The sequence below is a fragment of the Beta vulgaris genome, chromosome 6 (genome assembly GCF_026745355.1).
Source record: "Beta vulgaris subsp. vulgaris cultivar EL10 chromosome 6, EL10.2, whole genome shotgun sequence".
NCBI lineage: Eukaryota > Viridiplantae > Streptophyta > Magnoliopsida > Caryophyllales > Amaranthaceae > Beta > Beta vulgaris.
Window position 1 is genome coordinate 32,720,136 of NC_079207.1, and position 22,950 is coordinate 32,743,085.

Below are 22,950 nucleotides of genomic sequence, written 5' to 3' on the forward strand. Positions count from 1 at the left end.
TCATAAATTGAACATTTATAACCCAATATTATAAGTATTTACACAAAAGACACCTTAAATTAAAACACAATATTCAATCATAATATAAATGAACAAAATAAAATACTTTCGTCATAATATAAATGAACAAAATAAAATACTTTCGTCGTTTTATCAACTAGTTCACTTCTAGATATATTGAGAACATAGAAGTTGTCTTCTACTGCTAATATATGCGCTTGTCTTGTAAAAAAGCATCCAAGACTCCATTGTACCTTCAAAAACAAGAAGAAAGTTAGATTTTTAGATCTCTACAACTGTTTTCTTTGTCTTGGTACTATCGTATCTTTATGTCTTAATAGTTTGGTTGCTGCTTTTACAAATGAGAATAGTGTGAGAATCGAGTTGTGCGATTCAGGTCCTTATATTTAAATTATAAACCCGATACTTCTGGTATGTATGGCTGTATGTATACCAAGCAATCTCTGTTTTTGATAGCTTAATTTGTTTGTAGGTCTTAAGAGAATTGTAGTGTAGCTAATCTCTTTTGAACTATCTTCTAGTCTCTGAAAGTTTTTGAATAATTATGATTTTCTTAGTATAGGTCGAAAGTGGTGATATTGTAATGTAAATGCTTATGGACATCAATTTAAGCACAGTCCCTGTTGATTGCTGCAAAGTTTGGATTCATATAGACATCTTAACTTTGAAATTGATTCGCTCAAATAAAGAAAATTCTTATATGTAGTATTCTTTACTTTGTTTTGGCAGAATGACTATGTTCAATCATCTCAGCAAGCATTTTATTATCTGGAGAAAGCTGTTGAACAGGTATTTTCATGCTTGGTATAGTCAACTGATATAATATGTTCGAATGTGAGAGAAGTATAAGTTAAATAAAAAATATACTTACTTTATGTTTTTCAGTTGGCACTATGTGAATTGTTGTCGACAGTAGAATCTAGCCCAAAAAGTTCCATCATTTTCTTTAGCCTTTTCTCCCAAACCTCATTATTTGCTGTAATTTTTGCATCAACCTCATTCCTAACTGCTTCTGCTTCTTTCCTTGCACACTCAGCATCTTTTCTAGCTTCTTGTGCTTCTTTTTTAGCCTCCAGAACTGCTTGCTCAGCTGTTTTCTTAACTTCAACAACCTCTTGGGCAAGATCCAATTGTGAAGGCTTCACTTGAAAATGTTTTGTGATACTTTTACCAGGTCCATAAGCACGTAAGTATCCATGAGTATCTTTCCCAAGTACATCTTGAAAAATTTGTTCATCGGTTTTTTCAATTAGTCCTTCTTCTCTTTGCTCTTTTAATTTTTTCATCTCATCCTACATGAAAAAATAAATGAGTTGGATGGTACCAATAAGAATTTTTCTAGTATTAAAAATAAACACATACAAAATCGCTCAAAGTATATGTATTACTACTGCATTTATATTATGGGCTAAAGTCACCTCATTCACGGGCTTTTGTGATTTTCTCGTACGGGATTCAACCATCACATCCAATCGCGTACATTTCCCTCCATTTTTCTTCATCTACAATTACAAATTTACAACCCATTAAATTAATTTGTTGTAAAAGGACAATCATTTACTCATCAATGTGAGTTACTTACAATTTCTTCTTTCAAGCGAGCATAACTCTTAGTACCATTGTAGTGAGGCATTTTCTGACATGACCTACTCTTACTTGCTTTTTGACTCTTCTCCTAAAGGTAAACAATTAAGCACATTAACAAAGTGTATTTATGCTTATATATGATCAATTAAATTTGAATACCTTAAAATTAGGATCACTCCAATGCTCAATAAGTATTTCCAATCTGCTTTGTTCATGTCTGGAGGCTTATTTTTCAAACGTTGCTCTTTTGTTTTGAGCTTCGGATCATCAAAGTATTTTTTCTTCAATTTGTGCCTACTATCTCTAAACAAACGCCTTTTCATGACAAATACTTTCCTGAACTCCAGATCATCAAATGAGCATTTTTCCTTCATTTCAAACAAAATTAATAAATCATATCAATTAGCAGGCAAGTGACATAACAGGATGAATAATATATAAATATACACAAGTATTATTATATATATATATATATAATACCTGAATACAAGTCCACAAATGGTCTAATGTTTCAGGTTTGAATTCTTCCCAAACTTTGACTTGTACAGGACAAACGGAACGATTTCATACTTGTTCACCAATAAAAAAAGCAAATAATGAGGAATGAGGACCGATTGGATTGCCGTCATCATCAAAGTCCACATTAATTTTCTCCCCGGGAGGTAATGACGTAAGCTTTCTACAATATACAGTTCCTCTTGTTTTTCGAATAGCACCTAAAATGTTCCAATAAAATAAGCATATGTTGCAGAACCATGTAAGCAAGTCAACCTTAAAGAAAATGATTGCTAACTGTAGCTAGTGACATTAATGATGTCCAAAAATATGCAACAAAACATACTATTGATTATTATAAATAAATAGAAGATAAAAACAACACTAATGTTCCCTATATGAATTAAAATATCAGGTTGGGGTTTCAATAATTAAAAAACTCTATTACCATGACCAAGGACTAATAACTCATACCAGCATTACTTTGCCCTTCGATATTCACAAGGGCTCTGCTATGTGAATCACCTCATCAAATTGATTAGGAGATGCATCATCCAAGTCAATTTCATTTCCAATTGGTCCAACTTGGTCAAAATTTGTTCCCATATTATCACCAACATTTAGATCTTGATTTCCTATTAATTTGATAAAGGAAAAAGATATCTATGTCACTTAGAGTTACATAAGCTTACATGAAAAAGATATAAAAAAACAAAAATAGTATGTTATGATGGACTAATATATGTAAAATCTTATACCTTCATCCATTTCAATATCTTCATTAGTGCCAATAGATTTATCCGCGTTCTGATGTGGTATATCTACACCATAAAGGGGGAAGAATTAAGATGTATATAGGTTATGCTTATGATATTAACTAAAAATAATTTATACCTTCATCTAAATCAACATTTTCTTGATCTTCATCCAGTTGTTCTTGACTACTAAAGGCTGCATTTATGACAAAATTTACTTGTATTCCACATACATATAAAATTATATCAATGCAATAAATAGATATATTATTCTAAGTAAAGAAGATTGACCTCTTTGCACGATTTCTAAAGCCGATGACAACGATTTGTATGTTTCACTTCCCAGCTGCTTGTCGTTGATTCTTATTCATTCTAAGGAAACTGGATTGACATTGGCGGAATGAAATTACCTTTTTTACGCTCTTTTCTAATATCAGGATTCTTAGTCTGAAAATAATAATATAAACAAATAATATAAACAAATGACATTTCTATAAGACATATCAATTAGTATTCTATGTAAATACCTTTTTTGAAACCATAAGTGTAGCTTCTTTCTCAAGTTGATCTTCCATAGAATCATCAGGGGGAACATACTCCTTATCATCATCATCATCATCAATAAGATCTTTGCACTTCCCTTTTCTCCTCTTCTCTTTTGTACTATCAACCAAACTTGTCAAAGAGGAGGCAATTCGTTTAATACCCAAGGATTCCATCATAGACTTATTGTCTTGAATTCTCATAAGTCTCTTTTGCTCATACTCATTCAGTTTCATATTAGCATGCTTCATGTTGGTCTCCTCCACCTATTGTCATTCTAAAACAATTTCCATAGACAAATTATGCAGAATAATAAATCCTATATAAAAGGTAACATGCAAAACAGATGGTAAATTAACCAATTTAGTAACATTGGTTACTAATCAAAATTTCATAATAATATTAATTCATTTTCCAAGTATGTAAGATAAAAAAAGACGTATAAATATAAATCAAGCAATGTCATAGTCATCATCACTCTCTTGGTCACTATCACTATCACCCTCACTCTCAGTTTCATCGTCAAAATCATCATCATCTTCATTCCCATCAAAATCGTTCGGTAGATTTGCATCGTTAGCATCTACAATCATATCACCGATATCACTTCTTGCTTCAAGGAGCGCATAATCTATGTTCTCTATATCTGCCACATCACTTGGTGATGGAGTTGCACCTTGAGATGATCTTGGTTCATTTTGTTGTAATGCATCCTCCTCTTCAACAATTTCTTTTTCTAGAACGTTATAATGATGCCTTGGATGAGTCTTGATAACAACAAGCCAATTGGGATCAAATCCATCACTAACATAAAAGACTTGTTGAGCTTGGGACATAAGCACAAATGGTTCTTTGGTACGCAACTGAAAACGAGTGTTAACACTAACAAAGCCATGATTATCAATTTTGATACTTCTACCAATCTTGTGGACGTCCCACCAATCACAACGAAACAAAACCACACGTTTTCCATCCAAATATTGAAGCTCAATTATTTTAGTAAGAATCCCATAATAATCAACTTCTTTAGATCCATTAGTACCATTGACCATGACCCCGCTATTTTGATTCACCCTCTTCTTTTCTGTTATCCCTTGTATGAAATCTAAAACCATTTGCAATATATCCATTGAAACATTTGACACCTCTCAAAGGTCCTAAAGCTAGAGTTCTCAAATCTTTCACTACTTGATCATCGGCTTCAAAAGGTAGTTCCATGACCTAATAAGTTCAAATCAATAAGGTTTTGTCATAGTCCATGATAATGTATAATGAAGAAAAATAAAGTAGCTTAAAATATTGTCATACCCGATCACGAAACCATTCTACCAAATCCATGTCGAACAGTCCTTTAAATTCACTTTGAAAAGAAAAGAATTTTTTGTTATATGTATGTAAAAGGAACAAAAACTACGATGCTTTTGATTTTTTTTGTAAAAAAAAAATGAATAAAGACAGATCAGTATCATACTCAACATAAGTTTGCGCTTCATCACAGTTGTTAAGCACATACTCTCGAGCTTGGGCTAACTCCTCTTGTGTAAGCGATCTACACTTACCCTTTCCTAAAGGGATACCTAATGGTGCAAATATTGATAGACCTTGATAATTATCATTTTTTCCATCATCGTTCCTTTCTTGTTGGTTGAATCTTGTTTCAATGTCATGTAGATATTTTGAACAAAAAAGCATGCACTCCTCAATAATATAGCCTTCTGCGATGGAACCTTCTGGTCGATTTTTGTTTCGAACATAACATTTGAATTTGTGCAAAAGCCTACCAAATCAGCATATAAATTATAAATATACCAAAAATATATAAATAAACCATCACTTTCCTATATATAAAGGGAATACCTTTCAATTGGGTACATCCATCTATATTGTACTGGTCCCCCTAATTTTGCCTCTGCTGCGAGGTGAACACACAAATGCACCATCACATCAAAAAAAGACGGAAGGAAAATTTTTTCCATCTCACACAGTGTAACAACAATTTCACGTTCAATATTGTCCAAGTCTTTTAGCTTCAACGACTTAGAACACAGATCCTTGAAAAATGTGCTTAATTTAACTATCACCCCATATACTTTGGCAGATGATACCCCACGGATTGCAAGTGGCAATAATTGTTCCATAAGCACATGACAATCATGGGATTTAAGACCTGATATCTTACGCTTGTCAAGATTTATGCACTTTGAGATATTAGACGAATATCCATCTGGAACTTTGATGTCCTCCAAAAACTTACACAACTTTTGCTTCTGAGTCTTAGACAATGTGTAAGGTGCCGGAGGAATATGCCATTTGTCATTGACCAACTTAGGAGCAAGATGCTTCATCACATTAACACACTTCAAATCATGTCTAGCCTTTAAGGTATCCTTTGACTTCCCCTCAATATCAAGCAATGTACAAAGAATATTATCGCACACATTTTTTTCAATATGCATGACATCAAGGTTGTGACGAAGTAAAAGTGTACTCCAATATGGCAATTCAAAAAAAATACTTTTCTTCTTCCAATTATCATTTCTCTTTGGAAGTGTTACAGATTTTCCAAATTTCATGCCATCAAGGCCACTTACCTCAACCAAAATTTCATCACCAGACACTGTCTAGGAGGGCCTCTTCTTTCTACTTTCCCATTAAAAGATTTACTATCTCTCCATTTATGGTCAATAGGCAGGAAGCGACGATAGTCCATATAACAACATTTTTTATTATTAGGGAGCCGCATAGAAGAAGTTTCACTCAAACAACATGGACATGCCTTATAACCCTTGGTAGACCATCCTGACAAGTTTGCATAAGCAGGAAAGTCGTTAATGGTCCATAATAACGCGGCATGCATCTGAAAATATTCATTTTTTGATGCATCATAAGTCCTCTCCCCATAATCCCACAAATCCTTCAACTCCTTAATTAATGGTTGCAAGTATACATCAATATTATTTCCGGGCCCACTTTTTCCTGGAATCAATAAAGATAGTATAGTGTAAGGTTGCTTCATACACATCCATGGCGGAAGATTATACACCACAACTACTACAGGCCAAATACTGTAATCACTCCTTAGTCCGCCAAAAGGATTAAACCCATCACTTGCTAAACCTAACCTTACATTTCGACAATCTGCAGAAAAAGAACGATGATTCTCATCAAATTGCTTCCAACATTTACCGTCTGCTGGATGTTTAAGGACTCCATCTTCTTCAACTCTAATTTCAAAATGCCATCTCATGTCATTCGCTGTTTTAGATGACATAAACAACCTCTGTAACCTTGGTTTTAGTGGAAAATAACGTAGTATTTTCGGAGAAGCTCTATTACGCTTTGCATCACATATTCTACAATTTTCAAGGCTAGCATCATCTTTCCAAAAAAAGCATGCAATCATTTTCACATGCTTCTATCTTCTCATAATCAAAGCCCAAATCAGTAATCATCTTTCGTGCTTCATAATAATTTAATGGCACATGTGCACCTTCAGGTAAAACATCCTTGTACATTTTAAGCATACTAGTGAAAGCTTTATTAGTCATTCCATCCATACACTTAATTTGGAACAACTTTAAAATAAATGACAATTTTGAGAATTTCTCACATCCAGGGTATAAAGCTTGTTCAGCATCTCTCATTAAATTGTCAAAAATTCTTGCCTCCTTTGAATCTTGATTGTATTCATCATTGATTGGCTCAGAGTTGTTCATCATTAAAGTTCTCATCTAAATCATCATTGAATAAGGCAGGCCCACTTTTTTCATAAATCATCCTCAAAATATCATTGTTGTTGTCATCTCCTAAATCAATTTTACTTCTTTTATGTGGGGGTTTATATTCACCATGATATATCCAACGAACATATCCTCGAACAATTCCATTTAGTAACAAATCGCTATAGATTTCTTCCTTTGTCTTGTGTCTACTATTGTTACAACGGTTACAAGGGCAAGGTACCTTAATCTCTTCTTCTCCTATTTCACTATGTATAGCCAAATTACCAAAAGAAAAATCAAGAAAGTCATTAACCCCATTTATATATAGATCACTTGTTCTATCATCACATCCCATCCAATCTAACCTCTTTTGTAAAATATCGGAGTTATCCATCGGAAAAAAGATATATAACTACAATAGATCAAAAAAATAAAACAAATTAAGAAACAATTATAACTCCATTTTAGTCTAAACTTATACTAGCAAAAAGTTAAAAGTTGAAAAAAGATAAACAAATTGCTGGCTTGTTCATAGCCTTAGGTAACAAAAATTATATAAAAATTATTGACAACAAACAACAAATTAAGAACAAAATGCTGGTTTCTTAAGACCATATTTTCTGCGTTACCCTCTCTTTGAAGATATCCATGAGTCTCTCAAAACCTTCAATTACCTTTTATCTCCAAATTAGATAAAGAAAAGACAAACGGGTCAACCAAACCTCCACTTCTTAGATCAAATACATCGGTGACCTGACCTGACTCCACTGCCTATTGCATTGATAATGTATTTATAAAGACTGACATGTAACAACCCACGGAGAATTGCAGATTCCTGCTTGTGGATGGGCTATACAATATTTTCATGTGGCTTTTTTTTCTTAAAAGGAGAATTACAGTTCGTATCTCGCAAATTTTGTTCTTTTTCTGGAAAATTATAAGACTATCACATTAACATATTCATTAGTCAAAAATCTTTTTCATTCTACCCAAAAGTTTGTGTGTGATGGTGACAAATTCTAGAGAGGTAATTCAATTGCTTAAAGAACGACAAATCAAACAAAACTGAGACATAATTCAAATATAGTGAAAGCACAATTGAGATAGTTGAATATTTTACATACAACACAAAAATATAAAATTACACACACAAATCCCTAAATAAGCAAAACACCATATAGAAAGAGAGGAAGGGTGAATTACCTCTAAAGGTGAAGAACGAATACAGGTGAAGGGTGAATACAGATGCGAAGGACTTGATTACGACGATTGCGACGCACTTGATTATATAACACAAAAATATAAAATTATACCGACGATTGCGACGCACTTGATTCAGACCCGGAAAGATGAAGGGTGAATACAGGTGCGAAGGACTGATGAAGAACGTATAGAGTTGCGAGGGACGGTGGTTGCTACTCTAGAGGTGAAGAACGAAATTAATTCACGACTGAGACGCAATTGATTCAGACCCGGAAAGATGAAGGGTGAGTGATGGAGTTGCGAAATTAAGGCAGGTCGTCCTTGGAAGAACGAAGGGCGGGTGGTGGAATCGCGAAGGACGGACGGACGGTGGTTGCTACTCTACAATTCTGTTTTGCACGCAGGTTTAGAGAGTGAAACCCTCTGTGATATTTTTTTTTAAGATACAAGTAATATTTTAAATCATCTTTGGTGAGTATTAGAAATTTAGAATTCTAAAAAGTTTTCGCCTCCCGCTTGACTGTACTGCCGCTCCCGCCTTGTAAACCCGTGACATAAATACTACACCCGTGGCAAAATATATTTTTTAAGGAGTTTTTACCACGAAAATATTATTCCATGGCTAAACTTGTAGTGTATATGTTTTCTTGCCACGTGTATAACTGTCCGTGGCATAACTCGTGGCGTAAATGTATGTTTGCCACAAAACAAACTTTACCCGTGGCATAAAATTTTGTTGTCTTTTTAGTTTATAATTGAAACTACTTTTTCCCGTGGCAAGATATAAAATTGCCACAAATATTGACTTTCTGTGGCTTAATTCGTGGCGCAAGTGATGATTTGTTGTAGTGCATACAGCATTCTTACGTGTTTAATTATTTATGAGTATGATGTTAAAATTATAGTTGCTAATATTTTTATGTATTTGATTATTGATGTTTATGCTACAATTGAGCATAATATGCTTAAAAAAATGAGTATTGATATATACTATTGATTTGGTGTCGATTAATTATGAAAAAATACAAAAAAAAAAATTGGTGTTTGGGGTTGTCAACTGTTCCGATTTTGGATCAAAATCGAAGCAGTTAACTTGCTTGCTGCTCCGAATTTCACCCAAAACCCCAATTACTACTCGTTTTGGGTTTCGCGTTTTGCCATGGTCAGGCCGAATCATAGATTGTGCTAAAGGTTGCAAGAGATGCTAGAGATTTGGACATATCAATAGGGCTCCAACCTCAGGATTTATATACATTATTAAACCTTGGCCTTTTAGAGGATGGAAAGTAGATGTCATAGGAGAAATTAACCCTGTATCTTGTAAGAAGCATTCATATATTCTAGTGGTAACTGATTACTTCACCAAATGGGTAGAGGCTCGGACTTTCAACAGATCCATACCGAGGTTGTAATAAACTTCTTGGAAGAAAAATAATTACAAGATTTGGAATCTTGGGTTCACCAAGTTGCGTTCAACACCTTACTATGCATAGGCAAATGGTCAAGCTGAAGCCACTAATAAGATCATAGTAAAAGGAATCTCAAAACTCATAGCTTACAATCCAAGAAAATGGGATTAGTTGTTGCTATATGTCCTATGGGCCTACATGACCTCTAAAAGGGAAGCAACATGAGTTACCCATTTTAACTTACTTTATGGATACACTCTAGTCATCCCAACCGAAGTGAATGTAAGATCATCAAGGGTATCCCAAAAATTGGAAATCAGGAGATTACTATTCACATGTAATGAACATCGAAGTTATGGATGCTTTAGAGGCTAAGGAAGAAGATCTAGCCAAAATGAGAATCCAAAAAGATAAAGGTTGCTAGGGCCTATGACAAAAAGGCAGTGCCTAAAGAATTCCCGTAGAATGATAAAGTTTGGAAAATATTTATGTTAGAAGCAGCTTACAAAGATCCACAATTTGGGAAATGGTAACCTAAGTGGTAAGGCCCCTTTATCATCCACAAGAAAATGTCTGAAAATGCATACGAGTTAAAGGATATAGATGGTAACATAAAAGATAGAGTCTTGAATGGAAAATTTCTATGGAAATATCACCCATCCATATGGAAACAACATGATCTTGTGTTTCAACAAACATAAGCAGAATTGTTCCAAACACTAAAGGATTGTTAAAATTACAATATAATAAAAATGGGATGTCTTAAACATTCTAACATTGTCTAACGGATAAACTAAGTTTTTTAACGGCTGAACAAGCATTACAAAGTTTTTCCTTTTGGAGAATCAAGCTCTACTGTACAACCATATCTTTGAACATCTTTTGCCTCAAATTGGCAAGTTTAATTAGTTTTTGGTGTAATTTTTTCTCTTTAGTATCAATGGAGCTCTGAAGTGAAGACTTCTTATTTATAATGTTTATTTCCTCTTTATTGATCTGAGTTAGGAGACTCTGTAGAGATTGTCTTTCCTCAAAAAGAAGCTTTAGTTTCTGATCAAAAGAACTCAAAGAATCATAAATTTGTTTACTAAAGTTTTGGAAGAATTTGGCTTGAGTTTCCAAAGAAGCTTCCTCTTCCATATGTTTTAGAGCTGAGAACTCCGGAGATCAAACTCTTATTTCAGCATTACATTGTTGAAGAATAAGGGTCTCTTTGACATAGTCAAGACAGGGTATCCAATACTTAAAACCTTGAGAAATTAGGGATTCCGAGGTCGTTATAATAAGTGTATGTGCAGAAGCCTGATCGTAAGGGTTATCTGATAGGGTCAAGTAGAGTTCCTATAATTTGTCTTCCAGTCTCATATGTTCATAACTGGTCACTACTAATATTGACAAGTTTACCCCTCATAATCATATTTGTTTGCCAATGAACTTCTTTCCTTCCATTATACTCTTTCATCACACTTGCTTTTTGAGTGCCTCTCTCTGCATCATAAAGTAGAGAAGCCAAGTTAGCAAGAGAGTGAGGTCTGGTATCATGGGAAATGGAAGCATATAGATGAAGTCTGAAATGAATCCATGAGGAAAGAAAGGCAATCTAGTCCCAAGAGTAGGTTGTGAAGTTGATGAAGAACCTTTGTAGACAGAGGTAATCAAAAGTTCAGTGTTGCTCCTTAAGGGTGAACCCTGATCATAAGTTGTGGATTCGTCTTTGGAAGATGCAGGGGACAAAACCCTTTGGTCTATAGTGGCCCAATAGAGTTTTCGATATCTACAATCTTTTTCCATGTCATCATGCACTCTTAGCCTCTTCTTGCGAGCTTTAGCTAAGATTCAAGAGATGCTAGAGATTTGGACCTATCAGTAGGGCCCCAACCTCAGAACTTAAGTACATTATAAAACTTTGGCCCTTCAGAGGATGGGGAGTAGATGCCATAGGAGAAATTAACCTTGTATCTTCTGAAAGCATTCATATATTCTAGTCGGAAATGATTTCTTCCCTAAATGGGTAGAGGCTCATGTTATCAATACCGAGGTTGTAATAAACTTCTTGGAAGAAAAATCATTACAAGATGTGGAATTCCACATAATATTACCTTTGATCAAGCTACAATATTTAGGAATCCTAACCTGTTGAATTATCTCAATCAGTTTGGGATCACAAAATTGCGTTCAACACCTTACTATGCCTAGGCAAATGGTCAAGCTGAAGTCACCAATAAGATCATAGTAAAAGGAATCTCAAAACTAATAGCTTACAATCCAAGAAAATGGGATGAGTTGCTGCTATATGTCCTATGGGCCTACATGACCTCTAAAAAGAAAGCAACATGAGTTACCCACTTTAAATTAGTTTATAGGCTCACTCTAGTCATCCCAGCTGAAGTGAATGTAAGATCATCAATGGTATCTTAACAAATGCGATTATTAGGAGATGACTATTCACAGGCAATGCGTAACAGCCCATGTTCCATTAAGCAGCTTAATAAGAAATAGGTGCAACAGAAGCCCTGGTTAGTAAAACTCGGACCATCATCATGACATCCTCTAATGGAAATTGGATGATATCGCGAAAAATAACGAACTTATATAGAGTAATAGTTTTATACAACCAAACTGATAATATACAACCCTTATTCCTTATACTTACTAATTTACATACATAACATCGACCAACTAAGTCAGATTACGAAAACAAGCTTTAAAACGACATCTCGCGACCGTAAAGCATAGAGTTTGAGATCAAAAGCTACACTTGAAAAAACTGATTTTCTCTCTCTAGAATCTCTCGATGTGACATCATCGGCGCCATGGCAAGAAATTAGAAAAGCTAGAAATCAGTTGCGAATAATGGAAAACCAAAGGGACCTAGTTCAGACACAGTAGCGAGAAAAACCAAAACGATGGATGAATTGCTTTGTATAGCTGTGATGGAGGTGGAAACTGTTGCTCAATCAGAGGAAGATGATTTGAGAGATATTCAGCAAAGCCAGCAAACTCACCGGATGTTTTCGGAATGGCTGTCGGTGGTGCACACAAGTGAAAGAAATGGAGGTAGTGTAAAACAGAGGAGATCGATAGCTTTGGCGGATCGAAGTGTTAGTGAAATTGAGCCTATGCCTATTCGTCAATTCTCTGATCCTGAGGTGAGACCTATGCTTGATCCTTCTGAATGTGAAATGAATGATAAAATAATGAGTAATATGGTTAAAATTAAATTAGAGGATATCGAACGTGAGATTGATTTTTGCTATGTAATTGGAGCTAATCCTCCAATTCATGTTTTGGATGGATTTGTTAGACGGATATGGAAAAGTAAGGGGGTTGATAGAGTTGCTATGATCAAAATTGGGATGTACATTGTTAAATTCTTTGCCATAGATAAAAGGGATGAGGTCTTAGCTCAGAGTATGATATTTTTTGATAATAAGCCTTTCATAGTTAAGGCATGGGAGCTGGATAAAGATTTTTTCCAGGAGGTGGTGGATGTAGTTCCTACTTGGATACAATTGAGGGTGGATTTCAAATATTAGAGTGTGAGATGTCTGGAGAAGTTTGCTGCTCAGGTTGGTAAGTTTGTCAAGGTGAATCAGGCAATTGAGAGGAGAGAGAAGGTCCAGTTTGCCATTATAATGGTAGAAGTGAAATTAAATAATGAATTTCCTGATGAAATTTCTTTCACAAATGAAAAAGGAGTGGAGATGGTAATTGAGGTTAAGTATGAATGGAAGCCAATTTCATGTGCCAATTGTAAGAAAATTAGACATGGAAGTGATGAATGTAGATGGAGACAAGAAAGGAAAGCATAGAAGCCCAAAGATCCCTGCTAATGCTTCTGATGTAGTCCAAGAGATACTGAATGAAAAAAGTGCAGATGCAAATGAGTTCTAGGTTGTAAGAAGTGCAAGTAGAAGAGCTGAATCACTAGTAGTCACTACATTGATTATGAACTCTTTTGAAGCCCTGGAAGACTTGGCAATTGATGGTATCATGTTTGGTGAAGTTCCATGTGAACAGAGAACAGGCAATGAAAAGGGGAGGTGAACCTCTCCAACCGAACATGGATAAGATACTATGCTGGAATGTTTGAGGGATTACTAGTGTGCAGAAGCAAAATGAAGTGAAAAAGGTTATTAACACTAGATCCCTTGGACTTATTAGTCTCATTGAGACTAAGGTTAAAGTGAATAAATTGGGTATGATGTATCAAAAAAATTTCTCTAGGTGGTGCTTCAGTAGTATTTCTTCAACCCATCCTGGTGAAAGAATTGTTATGGCTTGGAATGACCAAGCATTTCATGTTAAGATAAAAGTTGTCACAAACCAGCTTATGCATAGTCATATAAGAAGTGTAAGTGGGAGTCAGGAGTTTGAATGTACGTTTGTTTATGCTCACAATTCTGCTAAACAAAGGGAGGCTCTCAAGAGGGATTTGGAATATATAGCTCAGAAGATCAAGCATCCTTGGGTAGCAATGGGGGATTACAATGTATTCTAAATATAGAGAGGAGCGTGTGGGTTATGAAGTTAGAGATGGTGAAATGCTGGAATTTAGGAGATGTATAAATAATTGTGAGTTAGATGATCTAAAGTCTGCTGGCAATTATTACACATGGAACATTAAACAATATGGTGATAGGAGAGTTTATTGTAAATTGGATAGAGTGTTGTGTAATGAGAAGTGGTGTGAGAAGTTTCTTGCATCTGAAGCCTGGTTTATGCATGAGGGCTTGTTTGATCATTCACCAATATTGTTGTCTGTCTTTGCTGATAGAAGAGGTGGGAATACTCCTTTTAAGTATTATAAAATGTGGAGTCAGGCTCCTAGTTTTCAGAACAAGGTAAGAGAATGCTGGGAGAGTAGAATACTTGACACATCAATGTTTAGAGTGGTGCAAAAACTCAAGATGGTGAAAAAAGCAATGAAGGATATAAATAAGCATGGCTTCTCAGAAATACAAGTAGCTGATGCCAAGGCCTATGAGATTATGAGAGATTGTCACCGCCACTTAAAGCAAGATCCCGATGATATTGAGAAAGAAGAAATAACTGTTGCAGAAACAAGAAAGTTCATGAATGTTACTTGTCTTTCCTCAGACAAAAGGCAAAATTAGCATGGATTCAGCAGGGTGATGAAAATTCTAGTTTGTTTCATAGAGCCATAAGGAAGAGAAGAATGCAGAATAATGTTTATGGCATTCATGATATGAATGTAACCTAGGTGGAAGGTGATAAAGTTGAAGAAGCATTCATCACTTATTTTAAGCAATTGCTTGGCAATGCTAAAAGGAGAAATAGTACAATTTGTGATGAGATTCTGAAGAATGGGCCTGTTCTAAGTGATGATCATCAGGAGAGGCTACTGAGCCCTATAAGTGATGCTGAAATTTATCAGGCTTTGTTCTCTGTTCCAGGAGACAAGTCCTCAGGTCCTGATGGATTTGGAACCCACTTCTTCAGGGATACTTGGTCTACTGTTGGTTCAGAAATCACTGCTCCCATCAAGGATTTCTGTACTTCAGGTAAGCTCTTGAAATAAGTAAACACCACTATTTTAACTTTAATTCCTAAAGTTAAATGTCCTAGTAGTGCCTCTGACTTCAGACCTATTGCTTGTTGCAATACTATATATTAATGCATCACAAAAGTCATGTGTGATCGATTAAAAGCAATTCTTCCTGTCATAATTGCTCAGAACCAGGGGGTTTCATTCAGGGGAGGTTCAATAATATTATGACCTACCAGGACTTGGTTATGAAGAAGGATTATGATGCAATAAGCTGGAAGTTCCTAGAAGAAATGCTAATTGGTCTGAACTTTCCTAGACAGTTTATTGGGCTAATCCTAGAGTGTGTCTGTTCACCTAGATTTACATTAATGATTAATGGCAAATGTTGTGGTTTGTTTGAAGGCAAGAGAGGGCATAGACAGGGAAATCCCATCTCTCCTTCATTTTTGTAATATGCATGGAGTACTTATTTAGAACTCTAAAGGTGGTAGGGGAAAAAAACTCAATTCAAGTTTCACCCTAGATGCTCTGGAGTTAGATTGAATCATCAATGTTTTGCTGATGATAGCATCCTCTGTAGTAGAGGGGATTTTGTATCAGTTTACTCTTTGCTCCAAGGATTTAAGCACTTCCCTAATGTATCTAGTTTGGAGGTTAATGAAAATAAGATTGAAATGTATACATCTAGCATGAAGCAGGAGGTGATTCAAAGATTAATGAATATGACAGGTTTTAAAGTGGGTTCTTTCCCCTTTAAATTTCTTGGAGTGCCAATTAGTTTTAAAAGAATTTCAGTGAAGATTGTATGAATCTTGTAGAGAAGATCATTTCTAGGATCAGAAGTTGGAGGAGCAGAAACTTGGCTTATCAGGGGAGGCTTGTATTGGTGAATTTAGTGTTGCTAAGTATTCAAGTCTACTACTCTCAGGTGTTCATCATTCCTAAGAGAGTGCTTAATGATGTGGAGAGTATCTCTAAAGCTTTCCTATGGACTGGGGAATACTATAGTGGGAGGCCTGGTTATTTTGCTTGGGCAAGTGTTTGTCTACCTAAGTATGCAGGGGGCTTGGGTATCAGACAGATTGGCAAATGGAATATAGCTGTTATGGGAAGATATGTGTGGGATGTTGCTTCAAAGAAAGACAATCTCTAGATAAAGTGGATTTGTGAAATTTATGTGAAGAATAACAATTGGTGGGATTACCAACCTCCTGAGGGAAGTAGTCGGTACTGGAAGAAGGTGTGTGGCGCTAAAGACACCTTAAAAGAGAAGATTCCAGAGACAACACTGACTCAGATGAACAAATATTCAGTCAGCAACATCCACTCTTTACTGATTGGAGATCTTGATAGAGCACAGTGGGATAAGCTTGTCTAGAATAGGCTAACTACTCCAAAACACAGATTTTTTATATGGCATGTAATGCAGGATAGGCTCAAGACATCAACAAGGCTGTTCAAGTATGCTATCAGTGAGTCTCCCACTTGTCCCATATGTGGATGCAGTGATCAAGGCCAAGATCACCTGCTAGTTCAAGGCAGGTATAGTCAAACTATCTGGAGGCAGATAATTTCATGGATGCAGATTGGTGTCATGACCAACACAATTGATGAAATGGTGCGCTGGATTCAAAGAAGCAGGATCAATAAATTCAAGAAGAATGTGTACACAACAACTCTGGCAACTGTCATTTATCATATTTGGTCAGTGAGGAATGAGGTGTGTTGGGAACATAAGGTTGTTTTTGTGCATATAATTGTCAATAGGAGACAAAGGTCAGCTGTAGATAGAGTTTACAGTATTATACCAAAGAGAATTAATAGAAGAGATAGAGAATGGATGCGGCAGATCACTCAATAGGGGAGGACAGGGTGCACCTGTCTCTCTTCAATGTGATTCTCAAGCAGTCATTGGTGTTGCTAAGAACAGTATCTACAATGGTAAGAAGAGACACATACGGATCATACATGGAGTCGTCAAACAACTCCTGAAAAATGGGGTGATTTCTTTGGACTATGTGAGGTCCGAAAGAAATCTTGTAGACCCCTTTACTAAGGGGTTATCTAGGAGAGTTGTCCTAGAGTCATCGAGGGGGATGGGGCTAAAGCCCATCAATTGATATTTTAAGGTGGATACCCGTTTGAGGTCAAACGAAGCCATAAAATCTTAACTTGCACTACATCTCTCATCCTTGTGACGCATGGTAGTGCTTCTTAATGCATAGCCTATTGGTGGTGCTACTGAGACGCACTTGATGGATTTATATTGAGAGGTTGAGATTTTGCTCTTGATAGTTCCATATCTCTTCGAGGTCGTGTTATTGAGAAACACTTGATAGACTACCTACGTAAGTGTGGAGGTTAAGCCGCCTTCTATAAAAGACTGGGTTGTCTTTCTAGAGCACTTATTAGACCTAATAAATGCGCATGGCTATAAAGCACTTGTGATGTATCGTGGAAATTGCACAATCTTAAGGTAGGTATGTGTTGTCGGGGTCTCAATGGAAATCTAGTGAGTTTAAGAGAAATTCACTCACTAGATAGTAAGTTGTTGCGTCCTTTCACTATGCATCAATTCAAATTTAAAGATATTGATGCTTAAGTACTTTCCTTTCCTTACCCATGAATTTCTTTTGCTTTTCATAGCCTTTACGGGGGATTATTGGAATAAAGGCTTGAAAAGTTTTGTTGTCTTCTTTTGTTAAATGTCCCACATTGCTTGTGGGAGGGAATACTTCCTTGGTTTATATATTCCCTCCCTCCTTACTCTTATTGAGTTGGTACTTGAGATGCTTTTATGGGTGGATGTCATGTTTGGGTTTGGGCTTACTATCGCACACGCGCGCGGGCGTCACCTAGACCACGCCAGGACCTTGGGGAATTAATAAACTTATCTTAACTAACTTTTTGGACCCAGGCGGAGCGCGTGTGTGACTGATGAAGATTTATAACGTTTTGACCGCTATAATTAATGGCAATCCCATGATATCCTCCCGTTTTACTTCCTTCCGTTTTTTGGCCTGATTTCTTCCTATAAAAATAGTGCTTCCTGATCGGTTCAAGACACACAAAAACATTCTCTTCTCTTCTCTTCTCTTCTCTTTCTTTTCTTTTCCTGAGTTCGTGCTACTCTCCAAGTCTACACTGCTAGTGGTGACAATTTTAGGCTGCTGTGTGAACCTTGGGGAGCTCTCCGGACAAATCGATTACCACTTTTGTCGGGCCGTAATTGCTTTCAAGTCAGTGGTCTCCTATCACGACACAGCCTTGAAATCATTGTCCCTCTGCCATTGCGATTGTCGATTTCTAACAACTCTAATTATTACTTTTATAACACTAAACAAATGTTGCTATAGTTGTAACTACTACTTCTAAAAACAGAAGTGTTGGTATAACTTTAATGAATAGCTCATATAAACTCTTAAAAAAGATTCAGTATAACTCTAAAGAAGCATCGCTATAACTATAACTAGTTCTTCCTATAACTCTAAAGAAATGCACCATATTGTCACATATGAGAAGGTGGTCATGTTAAAATCTAAATAATTAAAAGAATCTTCTTTTCTAGTAAAAAATATGATGAAGACTTTAAATATTAGAACATAAGCTTCCAATCAATTTCGACATCTTTGGAGACTCTTGAGAATGATTGAAAAACAGGGGAACAACCGCATCTGAAAATACAAAGAAAACAAGTCTACAATGCATGAGAATGATGAGATTTGAAGTCTCCAAAAAAATTTATGCTCTTCCAAGCTACATAAAGTTGTTAATACATCAAATTCTCCACTAGTCTACAAAAATTTCCTATAACTATAGATAAGTGTTGTCATAACTCATAACTCTAAATTTCTAAAAAATATTGGTATAACTCTAATGACCAATTCCTGTAATTCTAAACATGTGTGGAAATAACTCGAATTACTACTTCTACAACTCTAACAAATATTGTTATAATTCTAACTCTCTAAATGTTGGTGTACTTTTAACTACTATTCTATAAAATTTTAAACATGTGTTGGTATAACTCCCGCTACTAATTACTATAACTCCAAATAAGCATTCATATAACTCTTAAATACTACTCCTAAACTCTAAACTAGTATTGACACAACTCTAACTATTAGTTCCCATAACTCTAAGCAAATATGTACATAACTCTAATTATGACTTCTATAACTCTTAAACATATGGTTTTATAACTCTAAACAACCATTGCTATTCCTTCGAAAAGAAAACAACCATTGCTATAACTCTAGAAAAGTATTGCTATGACTCTAATTAGTTTTTCCTATAACTCTAAACAAACTTTGCTATAACACTAAAAATGATAAAAATTCATAATACTCTTTTTTAAAAAAAAAAAAATTAACACAAAGCATCTCAACATTTACACAACTCAACTGAACTACCTCCATTTAACGTCATCGAAAGGTAAAACAAATTCGAGGACAAAAATTCAAGAAATTCGTACACCTCTAAAATCATATTGGTATAACTATTATACTAATAATTCCTACAACTCTAACTCTCTAAGAACATATTAGTATAACTCTAACTAATACTATTTACAACTCTAAAAACATATTGGTATAACTCTAACTAATTATACCCACAACTCTAAAAACACATTGGTTAACTCTAAATAATACTACTTTTAATTGTAATTAATACTAGCTATAACTCTAAAAACATATTGGCAAAGAAATTCTCCATGTGGAATAAAAGCAATGTTATAACTGTAACTCATAATACCTATAACTCTAAAAACATATTATAACTCTAATGAATACTACCTACAACTTTAAAACATGTTGGTATAACTCTAACTAATACTACCTATAACTCTAATTAATACTAGCTACAACTCTAAAAATATACTGCCAAAAAAAGTCTTCATGTATGCAGGACTATTTCTATCATACGATGTTCACAGTAGCTAGTATCTCAAATAGGCTATTTGTTATTTCTTCTAATATGTATGCAAGAGTATTTCTTATTATTCGAGATACTCTACAATCCCTAATTCCCTACCATCAACTCGCATCAAATACTATCATCAAGTTGTTCGATTAAGCGAAAATCAAAATCGCAACCCTATTTCTTATTATACGAAATACTCTGCGATCCCTGCCATTAACTCGCATCAAATTGTTCGACTAAGCGGAAATCAAATTCGCATCAAATACTTACAATATAATATCAGATAATCTACATCAATGGCGATTAAACCCTCTTAAACTGATGAACCATTAACACCTCGGAGTTCTTTGATTGAATTGCAAAATCAATCAAAATGAAAGGCGACTATCTCTAATGGCTATCCATAATGAAACAATTGCAAGATAGATTGGAGTCCATTACTGAAGGTAGTACTCATTCTCGTCAATTATTACCTGATTATGATGATGTGGTTACGATGAAACCTACTATGGAATCTGCCATTATAATTGAGCTTGATGATGTCAAAGATGAAATAGAATATTGGAATTCTTCTGTGGTTTGTTATGTTATGGTCTATTCAAATTAGTTGCAAGAACTGGTAAACCGTTGAAGCTTGATCAGGCTACACTCTATAAAGATAGGTTGTTGTATGCAAGAATCTTGATAGAAGCTAGAATGAATCAGGAATTCCCTGATAGTATCAATTTTGAGAATGAAAAAGGAGTAGTTATGGTTCAAGCTATAAAGTATGAATGGAAGCCTATATCCTGTGAGTTATGTGAAGGAATAGGTCATATTCAGGTGAATTGTAACCAAAGGCCAAAGATTCAGTTGCAAAGGAAATGGGTACCCAAATAGACAAGAGTGCAAGGTGATGCAAATGGTTTTAAAATGGCAAAGAAACAAACTCAGGTGATCAAGAAGATACCAGAGCTTGTCATAACAGGCAACTCTTTTGCTGTGTCGGTAGAAGAAGAGAATGAACAAGAAGGTGTTGATGAAACTGGGGAAAGCCTAGATAAGTTCCATTATGGTGAGGGGGAGAGAGATCCCCCTACCATGAATGGATAGTATTCTAAGTTGGAATGTTAGGGGGCTAAACAATAGGAAGAATCAAGGGGAAGTAAGTAACTTTCTGCTTTCTCACAAGATCAGGTTGTATGTCCAGGGTGGTACTTAACCAAAAATAATCAGTGGCATGGTAATGGTTGAATAATACTAGGGTGGCATCCTAGTGCTTTTAATGTGAATATCCTCAAGTGTACTAGTCAGTTGATTCACACTGAAGTTGAAGTGGTTAATGGGGGTAAAAATTTCAATGTACATTTGTCTATGGATTGAATGATAGACAAGGCAAGAGGAATCTATGGAGTGACCTAGTCAGGGGTGCTAATAATGATTCTCCTTGGATCATTTTAGGAGATTTCAATGCTCTTATGAACATTAAAGACAGAATAGGTCAACCTATTAGAGAAAGAGAAATTATGGATATGCAGAGGTGTATGGAGAGTTGCCACATGAATGAAGTGAAAGCAAGTGAGCAGTTCTACACTTGGAATAATAAACAAGAAGGGGTAGATAGAGTATTTTGTAAATTAGACAGAGTACTAGGTAATGATGGTTGGATGAATGAGTGGTGTTATACTGAGGTAATTATTCACCTTGAGAGAGAATATGATCACTGCCCTTTGATCCTCAAATCTTTTGTTAATGAAGTGAAGAAAAAACCTTTTAAGTTTTTTAACATGTGGTGTCAGGCTGAGGAATTCTCCAGTATAGTGAATCAAGGTCGAAAAAAGTCTATTGCAGGGACTAAGATGTTCCAGATTGTTAGCAAGTTAAAACTCTTGAAGGAAGAGTTTAAAAAGCTTAACAACAGTCAGTTTGGTGATGTTTCCTAGCAACACTCTCTCAAGTATAATAGCATGATTTTAGCTCAGCAGAATCTGCACAGGAGGCCTGATGATCTTGCTCTAAGAAATGCTGAAAAGAAGGCTAGAGAGGAGTATCATGTAGCACATAGGAACTACTCTCAGTTCCTAGGAAAAAAAGCTAAAATAAGATGAATCCAGGAGGGGGATGACAACATTAAAACATTCCACCAGAGCATCAGAACTACAAGATTGCTAAACAGAATAAATACCATAAAAAAAGCAGATGGGTCCTGCGCTCATAACTCTCATGAGCTTACTACAACTTTCTTAGATTTTTATCATGAGTTACTTGGTAGTGATGGCAATGTCAGGCAAGTTGAAAGTGCCATTATTGATAAAGGGTGTACTTTATCTGATGCTCAATAAGCAAGACTCAATTTGGTGTTCAATGATGATGAAGTAAAAAAGGCCCTATTTTCTATCCCTGATGACAAGTCACCAGGTATAGATGGTTATTGTAGTTGCTTTTTCAAGAAGAGTTGGAATATTCTGGGTATGGATTCGACAACAGCTATCAAAGAGTTTTTCATGAGTGGTAAACTACTGAAGGAAATCAATGTGACTGCCATTACATTGATTCCTAAAGTTAAATGTCCTGCATCTGTAGGGGACTTCAGACCCATAGCTTGCTGTTCAGTAATATATAAGGTCCTCACTAAATTGATCTATTCAAGGCTTAGTCGGGTGCTCCCAGAAGTGGTGGCTCATAATCAGGGTGCTTTCATTGCAGGTAGGAATATTATAAGTAATATTCTGCTATGTCAAGATCTTATGAAGAGATTTGGGAAGCCTAGGAATTAAGTAAAGGGTCTGCTCATGAAGGTA

The 22,950-nt window shown here is 35.5% G+C and overlaps 1 protein-coding gene across 1 annotated transcript; it reads right to left on the reverse strand.

Moving 5' to 3' along the window:
• Nucleotides 1-902: 902 nt before the first annotated feature.
• Nucleotides 903-3,652, reverse strand: LOC130591807 (uncharacterized). The gene is made up of 9 exons (XM_057395736.1): nt 3,386-3,652; nt 3,269-3,305; nt 2,998-3,054; nt 2,862-2,924; nt 2,629-2,738; nt 1,785-1,976; nt 1,604-1,696; nt 1,440-1,523; nt 903-1,313 (listed from the first exon to the last, which is right to left on the reverse strand). The coding sequence occupies exons 1-9, from the start codon at nt 3,650-3,652 to the stop codon at nt 903-905; spliced, it is 1,314 nt and encodes a 437-aa protein (XP_057251719.1).
• Between the last annotated feature and the right edge of the window lie 19,298 nt (nt 3,653-22,950).